Here is a 23,758-nt window from a genome sequence, read left to right on the forward strand (position 1 = left end):
TGCAGCCCGTGGCTACTCTGCAGGGTTGAGGGAAATTCGTACACATAACGATACATTTCAAACACACAATGACCGGTTGGGAGTTCAATCAGAGGACTGTGGTGATAAACACATAGGGAACATAGCTCATCAGAGATTGTGTGTTTTTTGTTTTTTACCCCAGTGGATTATATACGGACTGATGACACGTCAAACCGAAAAAGCTCCACTCAGGAATAAGACCTGTGATTTGTTTATTTAAACTTGATGATTCATCAAAAGGTCTTGCACTATACAGTACATATATATTTTTTATTATATATATACACATATATATACTATAAATAACAGCCATAGAGAAAGAGAGAGAGAGAGATGAGAGCACTACTTTTATTTTGCAGTTCTCTTCTGTGAAAAGGTCTTTAGAGTGCACCTGTATCTTTCCAGGCTGCCTTATAATTTTGATATCCAGCCAATCTCACGTCTGTCACCTGCAGGCGAATCATGTAACACTCTGGCAGGTTTCATTGACACTTACACTAATAACTATTAAACCTGCTCGCATTCCTCAATCTCTTTCTACAGATAGAATAATAGCTTGCTATTGGGTATTGGCCTTCAGACATGAAGGGTGCATACATGATTCCCACAAGACGAAGCAGTGAAAGTAAGAGATGTAACATCTATACTTGAATCAACTCTCTTATCGCTGCTTATCTTTAAAATCAGCTTTAGAGACTGAAACATGACTGTCTCAATTTGATGTCAAGTGGCTCTAAATAGAACCATAATGACTTGCTGAACCATATCATTAGTAAAAAATTATGAATCATGATTTTAAAAAAAGATAGCGTGGAGCTTTTTCATGGATTCTTATGTCACTCTTTATAATAAGTGTGTATTTAGAAGCACTTGGAGACTTGTCAAATATAGACACCCTCATTAAAAAGATGGAGAGCGAAGGAAGGGAGAGGAGACGAGAGATGCCGTGCTTTCATTTCATGTAACATTCTCCTGTATAATTACATTAAAGTAGACCAGTCAGCTGAAGTTTGCTATTTTTTATCCTGTGCTGCAAGATGATTGATAAATTATTCTGCCAGTGGTTTATTATTATTGTGATTATCATTACTATTATTATGTATTCATTCTTGTGGTGTGGATTTCATCTCACAAAGTGGGAGGGTTTTGTCCGAAATTACAGATATGGCACCAGTGGTGTAACTGTGTGCATATACTCAAAAACTGTACTTATGTACATGTTTGAGGTACTTGTACTTCACTTGAGTATTTTCTTTTCATGCCTCTATATACTTTTACTCCACTACATTTCAGAAAGAAATATTGTACTTTTTACTTCACTAAATTTACCTGACAGCTTTAGTGACTGGTTACTTTACAAATTGAGATATTTGCATAAAAACATGAAAATTTATAAAGTATTTGCTTTGTTCTAAATTAGATTACCAAACAGTTTATACAAAACAGCTAAAACAATTAGTTAATTAATAAACTAGCCAACTGACAGAAAATTAATTTCCAACTATTTTAATAAATGTTTTCAATTAATTTTTCTATTTTATTTATTTGATTAATTTGAGTTTTGGGGCATTTTATTTTATTTTGCATTGGGCACTTTCAGTACATTTTCTTGTACTTACTTACTTTTACTTAAGCATCATTTTCACTTCAGAAAGGCGTGGTATTAGTACTTAGGCAAAAGAACTGCATACTTCTTCCACCACTGTATGGTCAATAATAACAGGTCTAACATGGATAGGGCCAACATTTTCTTCTTAACTTGCTCCGTTGTATATCCCTGACCTGTACTGATCTGGCTCCAGTTTGAACCTTATAACACACTAGTACTAAAGGTACAGTAAAAAAAAAGTTCAATCACAAAAAAATAAAGACTTAATTCTTTCTTTTGTTATTTCTGCTCTGAAAAAAAAAATACAATTTGAAGGTTTCTTCCAACAGCTAGGGGTCAGACTGATGTAGTCATGCTGCAATCAGAGAAGTACGTGTGTGCGTGTCAGTGTGTGTGTATGTGTGTGATGTGTGTGTGTGTGTGTGTGTGTGTGTGTGTGTGTGTGTGTGTGTGTGCGTGCGTGCATGCGTGCGTGCATGCGTGTATGTGTGAGTGAGAGAGAGAGAAAAAAAAGAGAAAGATTGACAGCACTGACAGTTTTGGCAGTTATAAGATTCTGAGGTGGGCGTTTTGATTGATGTGTTGAAGCAGGCAGCAACCCTTAGATTAAACCCTCCACCAGTCAGTCCACACTTGTGAGACACACACAAAGATACACACACGCACGCACACACACACACACACACACACACACACACACACACACACACACAAACATGCATGCATGCGCATGTCTTTTCATATTTTTTCATATCTTATCAAAAAGTTGAAAATAAAACCATAATCTGAGGTTGATATGCCCAAAACACATATGCAAAAGATGTAAACATGTAATCTGTAAAAACTGAAATCACTATAATGCAAGTATGTGCATATGCAGAGAAAACCAGATCTTGTCTGTGCTAAATAATATAATTTATTCAACTGACCTCACATATGTTTACAACTTTACTCTTATAGACACTGCATGAATAAATAAATAAATAAATAGCTGTAATTTCACTGTCAACAAACATCTTCAATGCTGCATTTAAAAGTAGACTAATTTGTTCCTATATTTTTTTTTTGGTATATACATTTATCACACAAAAATACAGCATAATTGCAATTTACGACACATAGCCACAAATGTGCCAGTTCAACGGCTGACATAGATTCTTTTCTGTGTGCGTTCCGGTTTGTGAATGAACCTAAGCTACGACACACTTGTTATGAGGCTTATCTGATGAGGAGGAAAGTTTACATTCACATTTAAGTCCGTTGAGATTGCCTGACACTTTGCATAGCATCAGACCAGCAGTCACCCCATTAAGTTTGAAGCTGACGTCATATTTGTGGCAAATCATAAATCCCACAACTGTTGTTTGTGTTTTAGAGACAAGATAGGATTTAATGTTTGTCCTACTATATCTCAGCAGATATGGCTGCATATGGGGATAAAGCCCCCTTCTCTCCAAAGACTAACTATAAAGCCATCTTCCCACCTTAAAGGATAAGGCTGGTGTTGTACTGGATTTTTCTTAATGTCACCAAATCCCTTGAAAAGACCAAAATCAACAATGAACTGACGTATTGTCTGAGCAGCCTGATATATCTTGTTCCACTGTGCCATAGACAGGGGCTGAGCTGGAGGTTTAAATATTGGAGATATTGCATATATCATGCTATATAGTAGAGATCACAGAATTAATGTTTAGCTGATAAATCTGCTACATTTAATTCCATGCCATATTAATCAGGGCTTCTCTAATTGCAAATTAAGGATCTCCAACAATGCATGGATGTTGTGAATGTTGCGTCTTAAATACTGTGAATTGAATATGAGGCCAAAAGAAGAACATTTAGTCAGTTATATTAGATTTCCTTTTGAGAAAACATCAACTTTATCAAGATCAACATCGGCATGATAATTGAATTCCACAAAGACTGTCCTGCTGACCTAAAAACCCAGTGGGATACTTAATGTGTATTATTCCACTTGTGGAAATACGCCATTACAAATCTACCAATTACTCCTGTTTGAGAAACATTTTCTGGAAAATGGAGTGCCCTGTTTGTGATAAATTTTCTTCTCTAAAATAAAAACAAAAAAAACCCCACACACCTTTTTAAAATAAACACCTTAAATGGAATTAATGGGACTGCAGATGATTGCTGTGGATAGGGCCTGAGAATTCCTCACCTCATCAAAAACACATAATTGGTTTTGGTCTTATTTGTTAACAATAAAAAATACAGAATACTTCCAGCTTTATCCTTTATCTGAAAAATTATTTCCATAAAAGTGATCACTTTTTGCCAGCATTCCCAACCCAGTCATTTTCCACAGCTGACCCTTGTATTAAGGCGAGTCCACAGATTCAAAAAGACACAAACAAACCACAACACTTCTGATAGGAGATTAACACACAGTAGCCAACTGGACAATAGAAACACATAACAATGTCAAAAATCACTGCATGAAGTGGCAACTTCTTCACTTGGTTCATGTTATACAGCGCAGCAGTGTGTCGGGGAGGTTGAAACAGCCAGACTTGGGAAATGTAAGGGGTCATGTTGGGGATTTATGTGCAGATGCTCAATCAATAACAGCATTTCAACTTTCATCACTGTATATGACACACTGCTTAAGAAACCCTTATAAACCACAGTGTCAAACTTATTTGCAGCATTAATCAAATGTCCTGAGGGCTAATCGACTGGGGGCTGGATCGATAATGACTATCCTACTGATACTATCCTGGGAGGAACAATCATTTCCTTTCTCCGCTAACCTGCTGTGGCTGGCCGGTCAATAAAGGTTTAGGATGACCAAACGAACCATCACAGGCACACACAGTCCTCAAAATAGCTTCAAAGTGATCATTATAAAGGACTCTATCATCCTTTAAAATTGTTGTTTATTGATACCAATCATTTTCAAAGCTTACTGTAGTGTTTTGGCTTTCTGAATGGTCAAACTTTTCGGGCTGCCATTGGGGTCCATGAAAAAAATAAATTGGAAAATGAGCACCATGTGCTTTACTTGTTGTCGGCCATGTGGTAATGCAGTTGTAAATGCACATTCATTCAATGATGCATGACAGATTTATGAGTCTGACAAAGATAAAAAATGCAAATTGACTTCATAAAGTTTGGAAATAACTAGAAGCCAATGGCTGCTTGGAAGGTATACAGGAAAAACATCCAAGAATCCAAGGATATATTTGATAGTTGAATTTGTGTACATCAGAGTGGTCTGTATGAAAGCTGATGACCTTATGGAATTCCATTCATACATGATAATTCTGCAATACACATTTTACATCCTCTGCAAACCTTCACTGCCAAAAATTTGGAGTCAAAGGCAGTGGAGGATATTTAATGTATTTCACTTTGACACCAATAAGTCATGTTTGTGTCCCTTTATTATTTTTATGTTTAACTATAACCATTATTTTTCTTTAATGCTTTGTGAACATTTTTTATAGTAAAAAGATTGATTAAATGACTAATGACCTTGAAGTGATAGATAATTATCACTTGACTCTGCAGACCACCAGGCTGTTCTCATGCAGCGTTTGTATGTTTTCCTGTAACAAGTAATGCACCAGCAATTTGTGCGTAACCCTTGTATTTTGGAAGGGTGCAACCATGTGACCAATGCACTAACAGAAGTAAAGAAGGAAATAGTCCAGAGCAGTCTGGTTATAAGGGAGGTGGGGGTGGTGGAGAGACGTTCCCCCAGAAGACCGGTGTCTGTAACCATGTGAACTTACATCCTCACCATGCTTATTTTCCTAAACCTAACCGTGTTAACTTTACTTGCCTAAACCTAACCTCCTCCGCAACCTCACGTAAATGACATAACCTTAGGTCAAGGACTTAATTTCATTTGTGGGGCGCTAATTTATAGGAGATCACATGAACTGCTGTGTGAGGATATGTTGAGTCCACAGAGTGACATCGCTGTCATTAACCTAATTATTAGCCACCGAAGGCAGCTGTTTCCAACACAACAGTGATAAATGCATTGTACTCTACCTGCCATGGTTAGTGACTGGCTGGTTAACGTAGATGATAATTTAACAGCTTAAGAGCCTTAGGAGTTGGTGGAGACCAAAATAGAGATAAAAGGAAAGAGAATTTTGGACTTACATTATCAAGTGGCTCTTGATGGTATCTCAACCATATCGTAGTTGCAAAATGGAAATGCTGCAAGAACTATTAGTTTCATGTTGGCAGTGAACCTTACAGAATGTTATGACTGAATGTAATCTGCAGAATCATCTAATAACTTTCAGTTTGGTGAGTCAAGGGTTTGGTTATATAATTGTGGCGTCTGGTTCTATTCAACATTTACTGGGTCTGGAATGAGCGACAATGACAGGAGGATTAAGAGTAAGGTAAAAATGAAACAAAAATGAGTAAAACTAAATAGAAAGACATATCTATTGGTCTTAAAGTTAAAAACAATGACAGTTACATGCACATTTAGTACAATGTATCTATCTATACAACATAGATCCTACAAATATTATTGCTCTATTAATAAATTTACTCTACGCAAACTTAAAACTCAAAGTCTGAAAAGGTTCTGGAGCATTCACGGCTTTGTTGTAAGGTGTACACAAGTATGTCAACACACACACACTGCTATGTAGACATGGACACAATTCCTTGGTTAGATATTGCACTATTCTCATTACCCACAGCAAACTCTTGCAGACGTTGATGTCCACTGCAGTCACGCTTTGTTTTCCCCTGAAAGTACCTTTGATCACTGTGGCAAGCACTTAAATTAAAGTGGTTGTAGTGGTTGTAGATTCACAGAGTCATGATTTAAAAAAAGATTGAGTATGGTATGCGTCACACAGCTGATTGACAGTCAACATCCTGGTTCTAGGCAAGGGACCTTAAAAAAGAAGGAGGCACCATGTCATCAGCTTGAATAAACTTGTGGAGTCACTCAGAGGCCACAGCAGATATCTGCTGACTTGGCCTCTAGTGCGGCAGTAGCAAGTATCCTGAAGAATGTCAATGCCTCTTAGATTATTCCATCTTCTTCAGATTCCTCGATTCTAGTTTTCTTTGTGCCTTTGTAGCCTAGTTTTCATTCTGAAAAGCCTCTGGACTGGATGCACCATCATCACTGAGTACCTCTGTGTTGATGAAAGTCCCAGCGAGTGATGCACCCAGGGCCTGGTTGACGGGTGCCATCTCTGAAAGAATGATATTATCGTGGTTGCTCACCAGTGTAGCTTTGTCCATGATCTCCTTGCTATGCTTGGACACCACAGCATCCAGGAAGTCGTACTTATGTGACAACATACCGCTTTCAAATAGGTACTTTGTCAGGTAAGAAAAGGCCACATTTGCCAAAAAGGATGCCAGCATGGACACTGTCTTGAACGGAAACCTCTGCTGGATAAAGTGCTCTACATCCCCAGTGAGGTGATGGATCCTCTCCTGGGTCACCCAACCAGGGTAGTAGATGAAGGGAGGGAGTTTGAGGTAGGGCTCCCCTCCACCAATGCGCAGCAAAAGACCAAATACATAGGCTGCCACAGAGCCATAAGTGTTGGTGCCCTTGACAAATAACACACTGAGAAGTTGGGGAAAGATGATGACGTAGACCAAGTCGGAGCTCAGATACCACAGGCCATACACGGATCCTGTTAACAACGCCATAGCAGTGGCGAGAGCTCCAAATACAAAGATGGTGAAGCGCATCACCCAAACAATCTCACTATCTGAGGCCTGGAGGAGAGAAGAGAAAGATAATAGAGTGAAGAGGAAAATATAAAATGAGGGGAAAACAAGGTTGAGAATGTAAGGTAAAGGTCTGAAGAGAGAGGTCATATTAAAACAAGACTACAGATAAGCAAACAGCCCTATGAGCTGTATTTGGGCACAGTGGTGCTTTGAATCAAGTGCCAATGTTAGCAAACATGCTCACGAATAAAATGCCAACCTGCTGTTATTTAGCAGGCGTAATGTTCAGCATCATATTTCAGCATGATAGCTTGCTTATTATCCATAGAGCCGCTATAGAATATTGAGAGCATATTTATGATGCAGAAATTGGAGCAAGGGTTGCCTGCACATGGCTTTTAGCATGGAGGTGGCTGAGCTGGTGGTGCTAACAGCAGAAACAGTGCTAACAATGGCAATAGTGCTGACAGAGCTAATCGAGGAGAGTATTACGTTTCCGCAATTTCACCAACCCTACACAGTGGGTTGGGATGGCCTTATCTGCAGTGACCACTGTATAAGCGCAGTGTCTAGTGACGGCTATTAGCTAGCAAGGGGAATGCACTCACATGGATGAACAAGGGTGCACCTCTGGACTGGCTACCACATCAATGAGCAGAGAAGCTCCAATTACAACTCATACAGAGGGAGCATAACTTTTTCTCAGCTCAGGACGCCATTACTTCACTTTATCTTTACATTGCAAATAGATGTTTGCTGCTTTATTAATGAATGATGAATGATGAATCTGAATGTCACATACAACTCCTTGAAACACAAAGCTGAGACTATTTGAAAACAAATTAACTAATTTAAATTTTGACCCGATCATTGTTGCTAAATTGGAAAGTCAGAAGATCATCAAAATTTGTACAATACATCCTGAGCAAGAGATAACTGTCTATATCTAAAGAGTCCCCCTGATAGCGGCACTAGAGAAGTCAAAGGGTCACCAAAGACATGAGGAATCTGATTTGTTGTCAACCATCAGTGTCTGCGGTACAAAATGTCACAACAATCCATCTGAGATATTTCAGACCAACTGCCATCCCTGCTACGCGGCTAACATCAAGACACATATTTCATGTCATATTTCAACTGGGGATAAATACATAATCTGCTGTAATTTTTTAAGAATTTTTGTCTGGACATTTCTGTGCGAATGTTTGTTTGTTTGTTTGTTGGGGTTTTGTTTTGTATGTTCAGGAAGTACAATCATCTGACATTTATAAACCACTGGCATGAAACTAGAATTGCTTTATTGATTATTTGATTGATGCTTGCAACCACTGGCTTAAACTGTGCAGATGTGCGTTGGTGTTACTGTTGACACTCTTACCGACTGCCGAAAGGCGAGCTGATAGATGTTCCTGGCAAACATGGAGCTGGCTGAGAGAATGGATGAGTCTGCAGATGACATGACCGCAGCAGACACCGCCCCCAGACCAAAGAAGGAGACGTAGGGCGGGCAGAGGTACTGAAGCACTATGGGAAGGATCATGTCTGATTGATCCTTATCCTTCGGAGGGAGGTACCCATAGGTAGTCTGGTTCCAGTCTGAAAGAAGGAAAAGGAAACATGGTCAAAAATGCACTGTTGTAAAACATGCAAATGTGAAAAAAAGTAAAATGATGTGGTTTTGACCTCTTATAACATGCTGTAACATTCTGAGCATACTAGGATTATCTACGTGCACATTTACAGAAAATGCCAGATTTATTAAAACTAAATTATTACAAACAACAAAAAAAATGCAGTGACAACAAAAAAAAAAAAAAGGAAAGATTTGTCTGAGGTTGAGCAGGCTGTATTTGGTGCAAGTTCCTAATTTGAGATGAATAAATCATGTTCCTTGCTAACTTTTGGCAATTTATTTTAAGTGGATTTAATAAAACTGAACCACTCAATTTTTGTGCTGATCCCCTTAGCTTCTCAGACAAAAGGCTCGACTTTGAGACCTTATTATTATGCTCTCTGTGGATCTGTTTTAGCAGCTAAGAAATGAAAGGGCCTTACACGTCTGTCTGCTGAAGTATAGCAGGGATTATCAATGTCGGGATGAGATGCATATGAGATGAGTTTCTTGCTTTGAGAAGTAGGGAGATAGTGGATGGTGTGAACCCACAAAAGCAGCTATTTTTCAATAAGAGTTTGGGACATTTCCAGCTGTGTTTGTAGTGACCAAACCAGGTATGTTATGCCAAAACATGAACTAACCCTAGCCAAGTGATTTTTTTGACATGACCTAACTACATGTTAACCACAGCATTGTCACAACGTACAATTTAAATATAAAGTTTCAACATATGTGCTACATATGAAACCTGTAAATGTGAGGTATCAGTGGTTTTCAGAAATGTTCATCGCTAACATTTATTCTGGCTATTGTGCTCAGAGCTCATGGCGACAGTGCTAACATGTGTTTAGCAGAAATTTCAGAATAATTACCCTCACAGTTTGGCATCTTAGCCAGCTAACAGCTGCTATTAAGCACTAGACCATAGTAATCATTTTGCAAGTATTTGTTTAGAAATTTAATTTTTGACCTGACGATGGTGCTAGATGAGAAGTCAGGGGATAACCAGACGTTATTTCATCCTGATGGGAACATGAATGTGAAATTTCATGTCAGTCCAACCTATTGAGCTATGTTAGTCAAACACATGTGCACCTTATGAGGAAAAGTCATTAAGTGTCATCATCTGGGGACCATGAATGTCTCTCATTATTCAAAACTGAGACTGGCAATTGTCCCTTTCAGTGGGACATTGGATCTCTATTTCTCTTTCCAACCTAAAGCTTCTGACATCCTATATCTTTCTTCTATTCTTTCAGCCTCCAGAGGTATAAAATCTGTGTCTGTCTTTCCCTCCTCTGGATATTTGATTAGTGCTGGTTATACATGAAACAGCTTCAGACAGACCAGATTAATTAGCTCCTCTTCAGATGGAATATTCACTAAATCGGCATGGTCTGATGACTCTCTCCTCTGCCTGTCGTGACAGGATCCATCTGATGTTGTTTACCCTCCAGATACTGTATGCATCTGCATTTACACATCTGAAAATAAAGCTGCTGGGGGTGCAAACGGCCCATGAAGACATCATGTTTCCTTTGATCACAATTTCCTGTTTGAATAAAGGATCAGATTCTTGGATGTTTCGATTGTCTTGTGATCTTTCATTAACTGCTTAATCAGTGTGTGTGCCTGTGTGGATGCACATTATTCATGGATCAGTGTCTGATGATGTTTGTGTTCATCTGTGATTTAACAGCTGCAATCCAGAAGCAACTGTGTGTGTAGAAGAGAAGTATTGGGTGACAATGCAGTTTGGTCATTTTTGCATAATTTATCCAGATGTAAATCACATGTAATCGACCAATTGACCATTGCTAAAGCATACTTTGCTTACTTCCATTTACAACCTGAATGGTATTTTATACAATGAATGAATCTAATAAAAAATGATGAAATCTAATGCTAGTATTAGATTTTCAAAGACAAATAAAAATGAATGGCCTATTTTAAGGCCCTTCTAGTTTGGTTTTGGTGCATGATATGTGCTAGCTATTGGAATATATTCAGCAAGAGCTCACCTTTCTTTTCTTTTATAAAACAAACTGCTTTTACCTCAACTTCCACATGGTCTGATTTGAAAAGCTTAAATTACGACACAAAAGCATCCACAAAAAAAACCTCACTAACAGAAATTAAGTACTATGGATCCAAAATAACTTTAAAGGTCCCATGTTCTAAAAGTCAGATTTCCATATCTTTTCTTATTATAAAGCAGGTGTGGGTGGTATATAAAGACTATGAAAGAATATGAAAGTATCAAAATCCACTGTCCATATTCAGAAACTGTGCATATTAAATGAGCCATCAGGACTTCGTGAAGTTGTGATGTCACAACTATACTATATAAAGGCCACAGTTATTTCTGGCTGCAATGACGGTACAAAGACGAAGAGAGCGCGGACGTGGAAGACCTGGAAATGCTGACCAACTGGACCAGAGGGCTTTAACAGCATGGGGGAGCCTAAAGAGACAAGTACTAAAGTGGAGAATTTCAGACTGGGTGAATACAGGCATATTCAGACAGACAGTGTAGGAAAACAATATGTGTTTTTGCAAATTGAAGCATGTAAACACTTTCTAGTAGAAACCCTAAATACAAGTATGAACCTGAAAATTAGCATAATATGGGACCTTTAAGTTGAGCTAAACTGCAGTTTGTGTGTTTGTGTGCATGCATTTACCAGTGGAGGCCCCTATTGCTCCTATTAGGACAGAAGGGACAGCCATGACCAAGCAGCCGAAGGCAGCCAGGAAGGAAAGGACCTGGGCGTAGGTAGCTGAAGAGGCAGAAAGAACCCGTTGAAAATAGACCTGCCAGGGAATCCCCCCCAAGATCTAGAAACAGAAACACCGTCGTAAATACAGACACATAACCAATGCATCACAGTCAGTCAGATTACCACTAAGCACAGCTCTGAAACTTTCTCTATGTTCAACAAATCTGGCCAAAGTGTTCTACAACAACTGACAAAATGTGTAAGCAGTTTAGTTTATATTAGTAATCTGTCTCTTGGGGAATCTTTTGATGACAAAAAAAAGTCTTACCAGCAAACAGAAATTGTCCGCCCAGAGCCATTTGTCTTTAGGCTCAATCTTCCCCAGCCAGGGTGACTGGTAAACAACTTCCTTGGCTGTAACACTGATGTCAGTCACAGCAGGATTGGACAGGGCAAAAGGCACGCTGATCCACTGCCGAAGAGAAGGGAATCAAAATGCAAATATTAATATCTTTGTATAGATAATCTCTGATTTTAATGTTTCCATGGTAAAAGCTGCTGACTGACATTGGATCCAAGGTCTACTTTTTACTTTTCAAAGTCATCTTATACTAGGCATACTGGCTAGTGTATTTAGATGTAAATCAGTTTGTTCCTGCTTGTGAGAGACATCTCTGATTTAAAGAATATGATTTTTTTTTTTTTTACTGCTGGAATTAATGGAATTCCTTGCGGACTCTGGACTTCCTGACTGCAGATGTCGACAGTGAAACTCACCAAGCCAACAAAGATACAGAACAACTGCACCACATCTGTGTATGCGACAGAATAAAGTCCTCCGACAAGTGTGTAGAAGATGGCAATCAGGGCCGAGATCACCACCGACATGTTGATGTTTATGTCCACAATCACACTCAGAGTGGCACCTGCAGGACAAAATGTTCAGTTCATTAGGTTAGACACATAAGCAGATTTCTTTTTAACATGGAGATGTTGTGATTTATGTCCAATAATCACCCACCCAGGGCAGATAAGATGGCTGCAGACCAGAAGATTTCCCCCATGAGTGCGGGGATGAAGAGCAGGCCGCCCATCCTTTTTCCATACAGTTGCTGGAAGGGATCCAGCATGGTGACGTATCCACGTGAACGCATGGGCTTGGCAAAGAAAAGGCCACCTGGATGATGTCAGACACTCAAATTAGGCAGACAAATAAAATAAGAAACCACCAAAGAGTATTTTACAATACCTTAATTAATTAAATTATATTATATTACTAACATGACACAAAATTTGAGATCCTACAGAACTTCCTCTTTCTCTCTGATTGAAGCACTGTTACATTCTTGTTTATGTTTGATATACTGTGTTTCTTAGAGGATCACATACCAATGCTACCACAACATTATAGCCCATTATGCTGTGTGAATGATTAAGTGCCGTACAGTAAAATTCAAACAGCAGAGACTTGGTTTCAGTAGATGAATCTGATGTAATATACAGTATATCAGCTTATTGTTAAAGTTATGTTATTATTGAGTAGCATCGTGTGAAGACTGATTTGAAGTCTACACTGTATCACCACACAACGGAGATGCAGTGACAAAAATGAAAGCCATAAGAGATATGATGAAGCATGACGATCAGTGCAATAGATCTACCTACAATTATTTTGTAGACTGAATGGAAAACAGTTGCAAAGCAAATTTAAATCATTTGTAATAAGCGTTTTAAAACATGCAATATAAGATGTGGTTCTTTTAAAAGTATTTCAATGCTGTTAATTTGCAGCAACTCCTTACCTACCACCAGGCTGAGAGCGTAACCAAAGGGTGCCTGTGCCCAGGCCAGACCATAGTCTGGCAGGTAGACATACTCTGCTGTCCCATTGATGTAGCCCCCACCCACCCAAGTGGCTGAAACCAAGAAAAAAAGACAAGTTTGACATGTCACATAGTCATGATGGAAATCATTCAGCTATAATAAGGAACCTCCTTCTTAGGTGATAGCTTTAAATTTGTGGTGTAAATCCAAACTAAGTTGCGGCATCCTCAAGTGCTCATAAATCGAATTAATGTAATGCTGAAGGTTGTGGTGATAAATTATATTAGCTAATGCAGTGCTGTCCGTGCGTAAAAGACGGGGTTGGTGGAATTTATAGTCTTTTTCTTACCTTGTATGCACCAAAGAATAACAGCACGCCTACACGGCTCATGTTGAATACCAGCCTTACAAACAAAAATTCAAACACACCCAATTACCAAAAACTCACCGGTCATTGTGAAGCCACCAACGAACAATCCGATGTCTCTTCCCCCGACCATGATGCTCTCGCTCCTGTCTCCGCCCTCTCCAACTCCGGAATTCTTGTTCTTCCACGCGGCCCAGATCCCCACAAACAGAATCAGGAGGTAGAAGATCACGATAGCCACGAGACCCTCGGCGTGGATGGCCATCTTCCTTTCGTCCGCTTCCTCCCGCCGAGATCAAGAGCTAGTGCGCGCAGAGGACTGGAAGATCATGGAGAGAACTTTGAAGAAAAAAAAGAAGAAAGAAACAGACTGTCTTTAGACTGTGGTAACTTTGATCTGATTATTCTTTTTTTCTTCTTCTTTTTTTTAACACAAGCCTATGCCACCATTTTTAATCAGGTTAAAAGTACTAAACCCACATGAAACGTAATCATTAACCAGTGATCAACTCTAAAACACTCCTATCCAAACACTTTGAGAAAACAAAATTGAAAACTACAAGATTTGATTAATACTCCGGTGCTTTCCAGATACAGCGTACATTTCAGATTTGAATTTCATGTTTTTTTTACGCACCGCTTAACTTCACGCTTACTGCAAATGCCCAGCTTTGGCAAACACAAAATACCCCCTTTACCAAAGTAAACATGCGGAAATTCAAATTGTTGCTGGACTCTAGGGGTTTGCCTTTTTTCAGTTTTTCAAGCCTCAAAGGTGAATCACTACACGAGAAAAACTGATTGCAGTTTTACTACAATTTACAAATTTAAAAAAAAAAAGGAAATGAATAACCCAGGTTTAAGACTAAAATGGCTCTATATTCATGTCTAGTTTTACTTAGTAGCCTTCCCTCAGAGATAACAAATTACTTACTGATGTCTTTTATCCGACCCAATAAATTGTTTGACAAACGACCAGCTGGTGCTGAAAGCATCTATGAATAAAAACATTTTTAAAAATACTTTCGTACCCTTTGCACTTTGATCTTCGTTTAACACTATGACCATGAAACAAATGTGGCCAAATCTTACCGTGTCTAACAGACGCACAAAGGCAGAGGACCAACCGGCAATCCATCATGTGATATTAAATCGAAAGAATCAGAAAATCCAAACTAGAAATGATGGTATTATCAGTGCTGCACTTGTACAGCTTTTAAGACAGTTTAAGATATTTTACGCGCGCCTTGCTGCCTCACTTAATTACAGACATGGTCTGCTCCAATTAATTTGCCAGTTTACTCACACAATATGAAATTTAAATTCTTTAAAAAGTGTACTGGTTTCTTTTGGTCCGACATGATTTTGTTTTGTGCGTAAAAGTCCACTAATGCTGCCCAAACGTGACGCACCGTCAAAAAAGTGAAAAACGTGAGCCCGAGGAGACCTGGAACAGATGCAGGAGCGTTAGTATGCAATGTGCTGCATCACTAAAATCAAACCTGTGGGTTTCAGCTCCCCGTTGCGCGGACTCCATGGTTCCACGGAGCCGGCATTGCATTATTGATCTCCCTTTAAATCAACATCTGTCAGTGTAGTCAAATGCAGTTCTAGTCAGCCAAAACATATTAGTTTAAGAGAATATTAGAAACTAAAATGATCTTACCTTTCCTTTGGAGGAACAGGTCTGGATAGATGACAGGGGCAGGGCCTCCAAAAGAAGATTTACAAAGTGACAAAAAGACGATTTTGTTGGAAAACTGTAACCACAAAGTAATCCTCTTGGACGACCAGTTCTCATATGCTGTTTTTTAAGTCACCAGTGCTCGTCGGAAAAGGAGAGAGAGGGAGAGGGAGAGAGCGAGGGACCGGAGAGAGAGGGTGGAGGTGGGGGTGGGGGGTGGAGATGAATGGGAGTGGTGGGTTTATTGGGCGCTGTCAGGGTGAGTAGATGGTGGATGAATGTCTTCCAGGGCAGGACGAAAATAGCACCTAATAGAGAGTGGCATGACGCACCACCACTTCGGGAGAGCTTTCCAATATCATAATATCACATCGGCAATGGATGAAACTCCGCCAGGTTACTTCTTGGGCCTGATTTACGATGGTGCTATGCGATAAAGCGGTTTTTTCTGCAAAGGCTGGCTGTATGATGGTGACGTTGAGGGTGGAAGCCACGCACAGGATTACTTTTTCTTTCTATCAACCACTTTACGCATGCAGCTATGCAGCTTTCATACATCACTCCAAAAAACGTCCAAATCAACTTTGTAGAAATAGATATGAGACACAAGGAAGGAGCAATGGTGACTCACAGGACATTATTTTGGTCCTTTTTTGTACAATTGAAGTCGTATGTTATCAAATCAAGTCTTGAATGCATCAAGCATAAATCTGTTTAAAAAGACTATACACTTTTTATTATATAAAGATGATTAAAACAGTAGAAGTAGTAACTTCGTTTCATTGAAGCGTTCAGGCTGCTGTCCATGGTGCTGAAATTTAAAACTAAGGGCTCACAAACCAAGCAATGCTGTCCTTCACTCCAAAAAAATGTGGCTATAATAAGAGCTCAATGCCATTAGAGAGTTGAGTTTTTGGCCTTATTTGTCATTTGCTTTGACGTGAAGCTTTTTCTGTCTCATTACGCCTTCAGCTTTAATAAGTGCTTGATTTCTGTAGCATTTTTCGAAAATGAACTCACTTTTTAGAGCAAATTTAAGCATTAGTTTCTATAAGCAATCATTACAGCAAGCATTTTATACAGCTGAATTCCATAAAACACACTGTTTACTAACTATCTAAATTAGCTCCTTGATGTAAAGATGTTAATGATGAAAAGTGTGACTGCTGGGGACAATACAAGTGACTTGCTTGAGTTGTGACACATCCTCTAATTGAGTGTCTGTGTAGCTGACAGGCTGCTAGACAGAGGGCACCTCTAATTGGAAGGTTTTCCAACAAATAAGGCTCAGAGAGACGTCCAGTGTTACAGGTAGTTAGAAGCAAGCAGCCTGGAAAGCCTAAAATGAATCACAAACTACATATGCATCCAGGAATGTGAAGAATTTCACATATATGATGTATAGACTCCATGTTAGAGCCATTGATAAACAGTGCTTTCATCTTGACTATAGCTTACACCATATGCATAAATTGATCAAGTCAAATAAAAATAATTTCGACCTGAGGGCTTTAGGCTGCCTTCTCAAAAGATCTTTGTTGCCATCCAGTGGCTTCCTCAGGCTTCACAAAACATATTCTAGATGTCACTGTACATGAAAGTTTAAGTTCGACTGAGATCCACTGTCTGTTGCTCATGAATGCAGAAGGGTTTCTTAAGTGTTAAACTGTAAATAATAAAAAATGGATTTTGTCACAGCATATATATGGACTTTCTACAACCAGAAGACTGCTACTGCTATTGTTATAAAGTTAAGTTATACTTTAATTATACAAATAATATTATATACATATGCTATCATATACTGTATATTTACTGTCAATATATTTATGTATTTTTCCCCGTTCACTGTTGGGTTATAAGGACAGAGGGTTTCATATATTGTGCAGATTGTAAAGCACCCGGAGGAAAATTGTGATTTGTGATATTTGGCTTTATAAATAAAATTTAATTGAAAAGCACAAGTCAAACTAATACTGTCAATTGTGGCTCTGTTTTTAAGCATCCCCAGGTCGGTTAATGTTGTTGTAACAGCTGTCTTTCTCTTCCTTTGACATATCCAATCAGCTGTTTGAAGAATGCTGATAAAAACAATAAAAAACATTTTGGAAAGTTCTCATCTATGATGAAATCATCAGAAACTGCCATTGACTTTATTTTCTTTTGTACGAAAATATTGAATACTGGGATAAAATATCATCCATTTCTTTTAAATGAACTATTATACTTACATCAGCTTTTATAAAAAGTTAAACCCAACTACAAGTAGGAGTGGGCAATATGAAGAAAATCACACAATATTTTTTTTTTTTACCAAATAACTTGATATTGATATTGCAACAATATTGTTGGGTTGACTCATAAAATATTTCCGCAATGAGATTTTTGATAAACAATCATCAGTAATGTGGATATAGTAACTTGAGTCGAAAAGGCCAATAAAAGAAGAGTTACAACAGTCTGGTAAATTCAGAAAACTACACAATTTTACTGTAGCCTTTAAAGTCAGAAAAAGACAGTTCTGATATTACCATATCCAAAATCTAAGAGGATATCTAGTCTCATATCCTGATAGATATATTATCAATATATTGCTCTGCCCTAACTAGAAAGGAGGCAACAACAGAAGGAACAGAACAATTGCTTATCCATAAAAAAGTGTTATAGCATACAGTAAGGAAATGGTTACCTCTTTGCCCTTAAATTATCTGTGCTTCTTGAACCAGTTCTGTTTAGGATTCTTGAAACCTTGGCGATATCTAGCAAACCACTCTGCATTTCCACCAGTTTTGAGGGGAACCATTGTAATCAAGGATGTTGTCAATGGAGGGTGTTGCATAATGCACAATGGGAATAAGCAGTAGAAGGAAAAATGTGCATTGCATTGATTACCTGCAAACATCTGTGCTGCTTTTAAAGATATTTGTTTTAACCCAAAAAACATGCATGGACCAACTACCCATGAGACCATTCCATACAGTTTTTTTTTTTTTTGATGATTACTTGACTTTTCTATTGTTGCCTTGTTCGTTGTCTGTTTTTGGATCCAGCTGAGAACCGAACTTGATTTTGGTTCTGAATAGTTGGTTGGTTGAAATGGTTGAAATGTTCCGAACTGTTCAAAATTAGGTGAGGCAACCAGAACGAAACCTGTTCTAACGTGGTAGGAAAGAGGGATCTACTGTATGTCTGTGTAGTCTCTCCTCGGCTGTTTTCAGTAAAATATTGCCATCTTCTGGTCCATCATGTACATTGCAGGAGGTCAACGGGTCTTTGCTCTCAGTTCACTCTCACTCACAATGTGAGTTTTGTTTGGCTGTCAAATCTGGTCATGTGAAAGTCAGATGACAGCCTCAGCAGTTTGTCATTTGTAATATCCTTTCAAAATCTGATTTTTAGTCAAAGATGGTGAAGTAACAAAACATCTCTGCTTTTCGATTTTTTGTGTTATGGGAGGCTAAAGTCTTTAAGACAATAAAAGTCATTTTGTTCACCAGAGTTCCCATGGTTTTGCAGGTATCGTGTTAGTATTTCCTCTGGTCTTAGACGTAGTTGCTGAGCCTGTAGCCGCTGCTGTAGCTGCTGGAAAGGGAGCAAAGTGAAGGAGCGTGATTGTCCTTCAGGGCCTCGGGGGGTTTGTAGGGCGGTGCAGGAGGATATATGTGGTTAAAGGCAGGGGGAGGTGATAGTGGTCGATTCCTCTGCACATGGAGGGGCCTCTGTGACCTGCCACTGCTGCTGCTCCAGCAGAGCACCAGGCCTCCGGTCAGACTGAGGCAGGATGAGGCGTAGCCGAGGTACACGGCCAGGCCGATCTCATACTTCAACCCGCTGGGAAGGAAGGGGTCATAGAAATCCATGATGACATCGTTGGTGGTCCAGGACACGGTGATCAGGCAGAGCAGGGCGGCACAGATAAAACAGATCCCCCCACTTAGGACCAAGGGAGACTTGATTAACGAGTGCCGGGCGAAGCGGGTGCATTTCATTCCCATTACAGACACCACAGATGCAAGGACTGATGTGACACAGGAGAGCACCATGAGCGCCCGGGCAGCCTAACGCAGAAGAGAATAGACGAGCACTTTAAACTACACAATGCAGAAATATACAGTTACTGTTTGTTAACGGTATCGCGAGTGAAAGTGAATGAGAAAGTCAACCCCAGATTCACTCTTGTTCGATATTATTTTGGAGCTCTCTTCGGATACCTGCTGGTTATGGTCTGGCACACTCTTGCTACCTTTTATAAATTCTCCACCTCACGTGGAGAATTCCTCACCCAGAAACATCCCAAATACAGAAAAGAAGAAGAAAACAAGAACATGTAGCCATGCAAACAAATACGCTCTCACACAATATTAGTGGACAATTGAGAGGGATTACTTTTGTATGAGTCCATATATTAGTCTTTTGGAAAAATTCTGCATCGTATATCTTTAACATTGGAATTTAAACAGAGTCTGACTCTAGCCTTTAGGGTTAGAAAACTGCAACTGCGCCATACCAGTCCATCAATCTATCCATCTGGGCAATGCAAGTAAGTGCGAGTAAAGTAAAAATTTTTAAAAAATCAATCAACAGACAAATTAACTATTAATCACAAAATGAAATAAAACTGGTTGATTATTTTCTCAATTATTCAATTAAAAGGACCATTTCCTGATTTGAAAACTTGCTTTGTATAATAATAATGTGGGAAATTTAGTGTGGTAAACCATGACCATCTTTTTTAAGGGGAAATACTTCTTTTGTAGTTTACAGTTTATATAAGATAAAAAAAAGTAGAAAAGCTGACTTTTGAAAATGTCAGGCATTTTTGCTTGAAAAATCATGACTTGATAATTTAAATGATAAATGAATATTTTTTTTGTTATTTCTCATGATAAGATAAAGGTCCTTTAAATAAAAACTTTCACCAAATGACAAATGTGTAGTACCTGCAGGTCCTGTGGCAGCGCCAGTAGAGATCTGTACACCTCGCATTGGTAAATGCCTGTGCTGTGCCACACACACTCCATCCACAGGCCTTTCATGTAGGAGGTAGCTGTGATGATGTTGGAGCCCACGTACGCTGTGCTGCGCCAGTGGGGGAGCAGAGTCGCGACCACAGTTCCTGCAAACCCCAGCAGCCCCAGGAAGAAGCCAAGGAGTTGAACCGCCATGTTGGCCATGATTTACGCCCTCGACTATGACGGATGGTCAAACTGCAAAGTACAAAGTTATAGATTAATATCACTGTTTATGAGCAAGTTAGTAAGTTAGCGTTTGTGGGTTGTATTTGTAAGTATTTGGAACCGTGTCAGTACTCATTTTCTGCTGAATCAATACACTGACACAAGCTGTGCCCTCTCACTCTCTCATATTGTTAATGTTTACCAGTCATTCTGCTGTTCTCTGCTACTACCTTGGACAAGAAAAGTCAATGTTGTTGTTTTACAGCCTTGTCACGTTTATCTTTTAATAAGAATTTAACTTGTATGCCGTCAATGCCAATTTTTCCTCGTGGAATTGAGAATAGTATTGAATACTGATACAGTGGGAGATAATTAATAGCACTTAGATATCTCAAAATACACGCCAGTAAGCAGGATCATGAATATGCATTGGATCCACTGAAAATCAACATGCAGAAGCATCTCGCCACATACAAACAAAACACTTTCAGAACAAAACTAAAGTCTCTCAGTCTGCAGACGAGGCTGGATTCCTCCTGTTATCTGCGCGGTCCCCAGTAAATTCATACAGTAAATTCCACTGAGCTTACATCCAGTCACAGAGTCTGAGCCATTCCTCAAGTGTCTCCGAAGTGCGGGCAGAAATAGCTGTGGAAACTCTCTGGCATCAGTCTCTGGTGAGTGGCAGGTGACTGCATCTGTAACTAATGAGAGCAGTGTTCAGCTTCACCTGTTTAACGCTCTCCTCTGGAGGGCAAAGCACAGCAGTCTATTTGTTAAGCTCCCGCCACCCCTCAGGAAAGGAGAGAGCGAGAGGAAATTAAACATTTACAGAAACCACCCAAGCTGAGAGTACTGTTATAAACCACTAACTTTGAACATTTTTCACAGCTCTGCAGGGTATTTGAGAGAGAGGGACTGAATGACTTGATGACAGAGCACTTCTAGCTGATGGGCCCTAAACTGTGACAAAACAGGACAGTAGTGACTTATGTTGGTAATGACTGACCGACTTATATTATGTCCAATTTAATCTCTGACCTGAAATCACCTGACACTTAGTCCTACATTTAGAATTTTACACAAGACGGTAAAAATTCCACAACTGCCCAGGAAGCTCTCGGCCTCAGTGAGAAAATCGTTTGTAGTTAAGCATTTACTTTTGTACCCTCTAAATGTTTTGAACAAAATGTTCTCTTGGTGGAAAAACAAAATGATAATAATGATCTGGCAATTTTTCAAATAATGAGAACCCAAGTCCCTAAAAATAACACATCATCAACCATGAAAATGTTTTTTACTTAACTGGTGAATGATACCCATTTAGATGCAAAATTCCTTTTTGTACCTGCAAGTATGAAAGCAGTTACTTTAAACAGACATTTTAACCCCAAATCATAAATACATACTTTTTTTCCTCTTATCTGTAGTGTTATTTAATCAATCGAGATCGTTGCTGAGCGTTGGAGATATTAGGTGTAGAGATGTCTGCCTTCTTTCCAACATAATTGAATTAAATAGAACTCAACTTGTGGTGCTCAAAGTGGCAAAAATACATTTGAAATTTGACCTTTCTGGGGGCAGTTACATGTTAGAACCATTTTCCTTGGACCAAACTACAACCCCAACTGTATCACGGTGCAGAAGGAAACATGCATGTACTGCTACCGGCCCGAGCACCACTGAGCTGTGACTAGATGCACATTTCCTTCTGTGTGCAGATATGGTTGGCAGGTGTAGTTCGGTAGAAAGAAAATAGTTTCTATATGAAATTGCTCCAAACATGGTCTATGGATTATCTTGAGTAACCGGGTCATGATTTCTATGTGTCTGAAAAGAGAAATTACTGTTTTTTGTTTGTTTGGTGGTTTGAGAACCACAAGACGAGCGCCTTCTAGTTCCATTATATGAAAGAGAAGGCAGACATCTCAACAGCCAATATCTCCATCAGTCGGCAACTCACACCAATCACCAATCAGTCTGAATCAATAAATAATACCACGGGTAAGAGGAAAAATTAGTATTTTAATATTAATATTCATTTTTTTTAGTATTTTAAGGTGATCTGTCCCTTTAAAATCTGATAGCAAAAAAACCAAACCATGCTTATACAGACCCATTGTTTTAACTTCCTGAGAGAACAGAGGCCGTTTATATAGCCAGATTTATTGTTCAGTGTTAGACCTGGCACTGATGGGGCCTCTTAAAATATCAGAAATACAAGCCGCATTGTGTTTACTTAATGATTGACTTCGCTGAAGGCATAACAAGTGAGCCATAGGAACAAAGGCAAGGCTGTGACAAATGTCATGTTTCATCAGAAGCGTAGATTTCGGGGGCGGGGGTGGCACATCCCCCTCCATATTCAGAACATGTGCATTTGACCCTGCACCCCCAATGAAAAGATAAAAGTAGCACTGTTATTTTGACCAAATTAAAGACATTTACACCCAAAGTTGATACAGAACGTGCACAAATTGGTAAATAAAAATTCACCAGAATGCATGAAATTATTTCTGACGGTGAACCCCCAAACTCCCAGTTTCATCTGTGTGTCCCCACAGAGTTGAACTGAAGCCGATGCCCAGTGTTTCAGGTTGCCAAAAAATGAGCCCAACAAAGAGCAAAACTGATATAATATTCATCAAGTTCTGACACTTGCCAATTGCATATCTACACAAATAAAATATTGCACACGGGATGCTGCTTTAGCTTTCACATTTTAATATTGAGAAAAAAAACTTTGTATATTTGGGTACTCACCAACAAGGTCACACAGGGACTACAAAGCCATGGTCACAGCAGGTGTCCAGACGGTACTCTTCCAGATAAATAGGGCCACTGGCACCGATTCCACCCTGACCAGCTCCTTCTGTCTCTGCTGCTGCCTCAACAGACAACGAATATGTGTCTGTGCTGCAGGATTATCAGATATTTGACTGGCCGCTGTTAGATATTATCATCAGCAGCAGCAACATTATCCCTGTCGGCATCAGGAGCATCATGTCAGAGATGACACGAGACACAGTCCCTGTGCTGGCCTGTTG

At 39.2% G+C, this 23,758-nt stretch overlaps 2 protein-coding genes across 2 annotated transcripts; both read right to left on the minus strand.

Moving 5' to 3' along the window:
• Nucleotides 1-6,707: 6,707 nt before the first annotated feature.
• Nucleotides 6,708-14,115, minus strand: LOC121949447 (high-affinity choline transporter 1-like). Its single transcript, XM_042495137.1, has 8 exons — nucleotides 13,932-14,115; nucleotides 13,462-13,575; nucleotides 12,681-12,836; nucleotides 12,437-12,585; nucleotides 11,988-12,131; nucleotides 11,624-11,777; nucleotides 8,703-8,920; nucleotides 6,708-7,369 (listed from the first exon to the last, which is right to left on the minus strand). The coding sequence occupies exons 1-8, from the start codon at nucleotides 14,113-14,115 to the stop codon at nucleotides 6,716-6,718; spliced, it is 1,773 nt and encodes a 590-aa protein (XP_042351071.1). The 3' UTR covers nucleotides 6,708-6,715.
• Nucleotides 14,116-18,152: 4,037 nt separating this feature from the next.
• LOC121949444 (claudin-14-like) lies at nucleotides 18,153-23,550 on the minus strand. Its single transcript, XM_042495134.1, has 4 exons — nucleotides 23,475-23,550; nucleotides 21,302-21,415; nucleotides 20,475-20,741; nucleotides 18,153-19,592 (listed from the first exon to the last, which is right to left on the minus strand). Exons 3-4 carry the CDS (start codon nucleotides 20,706-20,708, stop codon nucleotides 19,077-19,079), a joined length of 750 nt encoding a protein of 249 aa, XP_042351068.1. The 5' UTR covers nucleotides 20,709-20,741; nucleotides 21,302-21,415; nucleotides 23,475-23,550; the 3' UTR covers nucleotides 18,153-19,076.
• Nucleotides 23,551-23,758: the final 208 nt, after the last annotated feature.

The sequence above is a fragment of the Plectropomus leopardus genome, chromosome 10, assembly GCF_008729295.1.
Source record: "Plectropomus leopardus isolate mb chromosome 10, YSFRI_Pleo_2.0, whole genome shotgun sequence".
NCBI classification, from domain to species: domain Eukaryota; kingdom Metazoa; phylum Chordata; class Actinopteri; order Perciformes; family Serranidae; genus Plectropomus; species Plectropomus leopardus.

Bases quoted from the DNA above. Each gene is read 5' to 3' on its own strand.
- LOC121949447 (XM_042495137.1), bottom strand. From the start codon at position 14,115: ATGGCCATCCACGCCGAGGGTCTCGTGGCTATCGTGATCTTCTACCTC. The intron at 13,576-13,931 runs GTGAGTTTTTGG...TCTTGGTTTCAG, and splicing joins TGGTGGCTTCACAATGACCG to CCACTTGGGTGGGTGGGGGC. The intron at 12,837-13,461 runs GTAAGGAGTTGC...GACATCATCCAG, and splicing joins CGCTCTCAGCCTGGTGGTAG to GTGGCCTTTTCTTTGCCAAG.
- LOC121949444 (XM_042495134.1), bottom strand. From the start codon at position 20,708: ATGGCCAACATGGCGGTTCAACTCCTTGGCTTCTTCCTGGGGCTGCTG. The intron at 19,593-20,474 runs GTACTACACATT...CTTCTGCGTTAG, and splicing joins CGCTGCCACAGGACCTGCAG to GCTGCCCGGGCGCTCATGGT.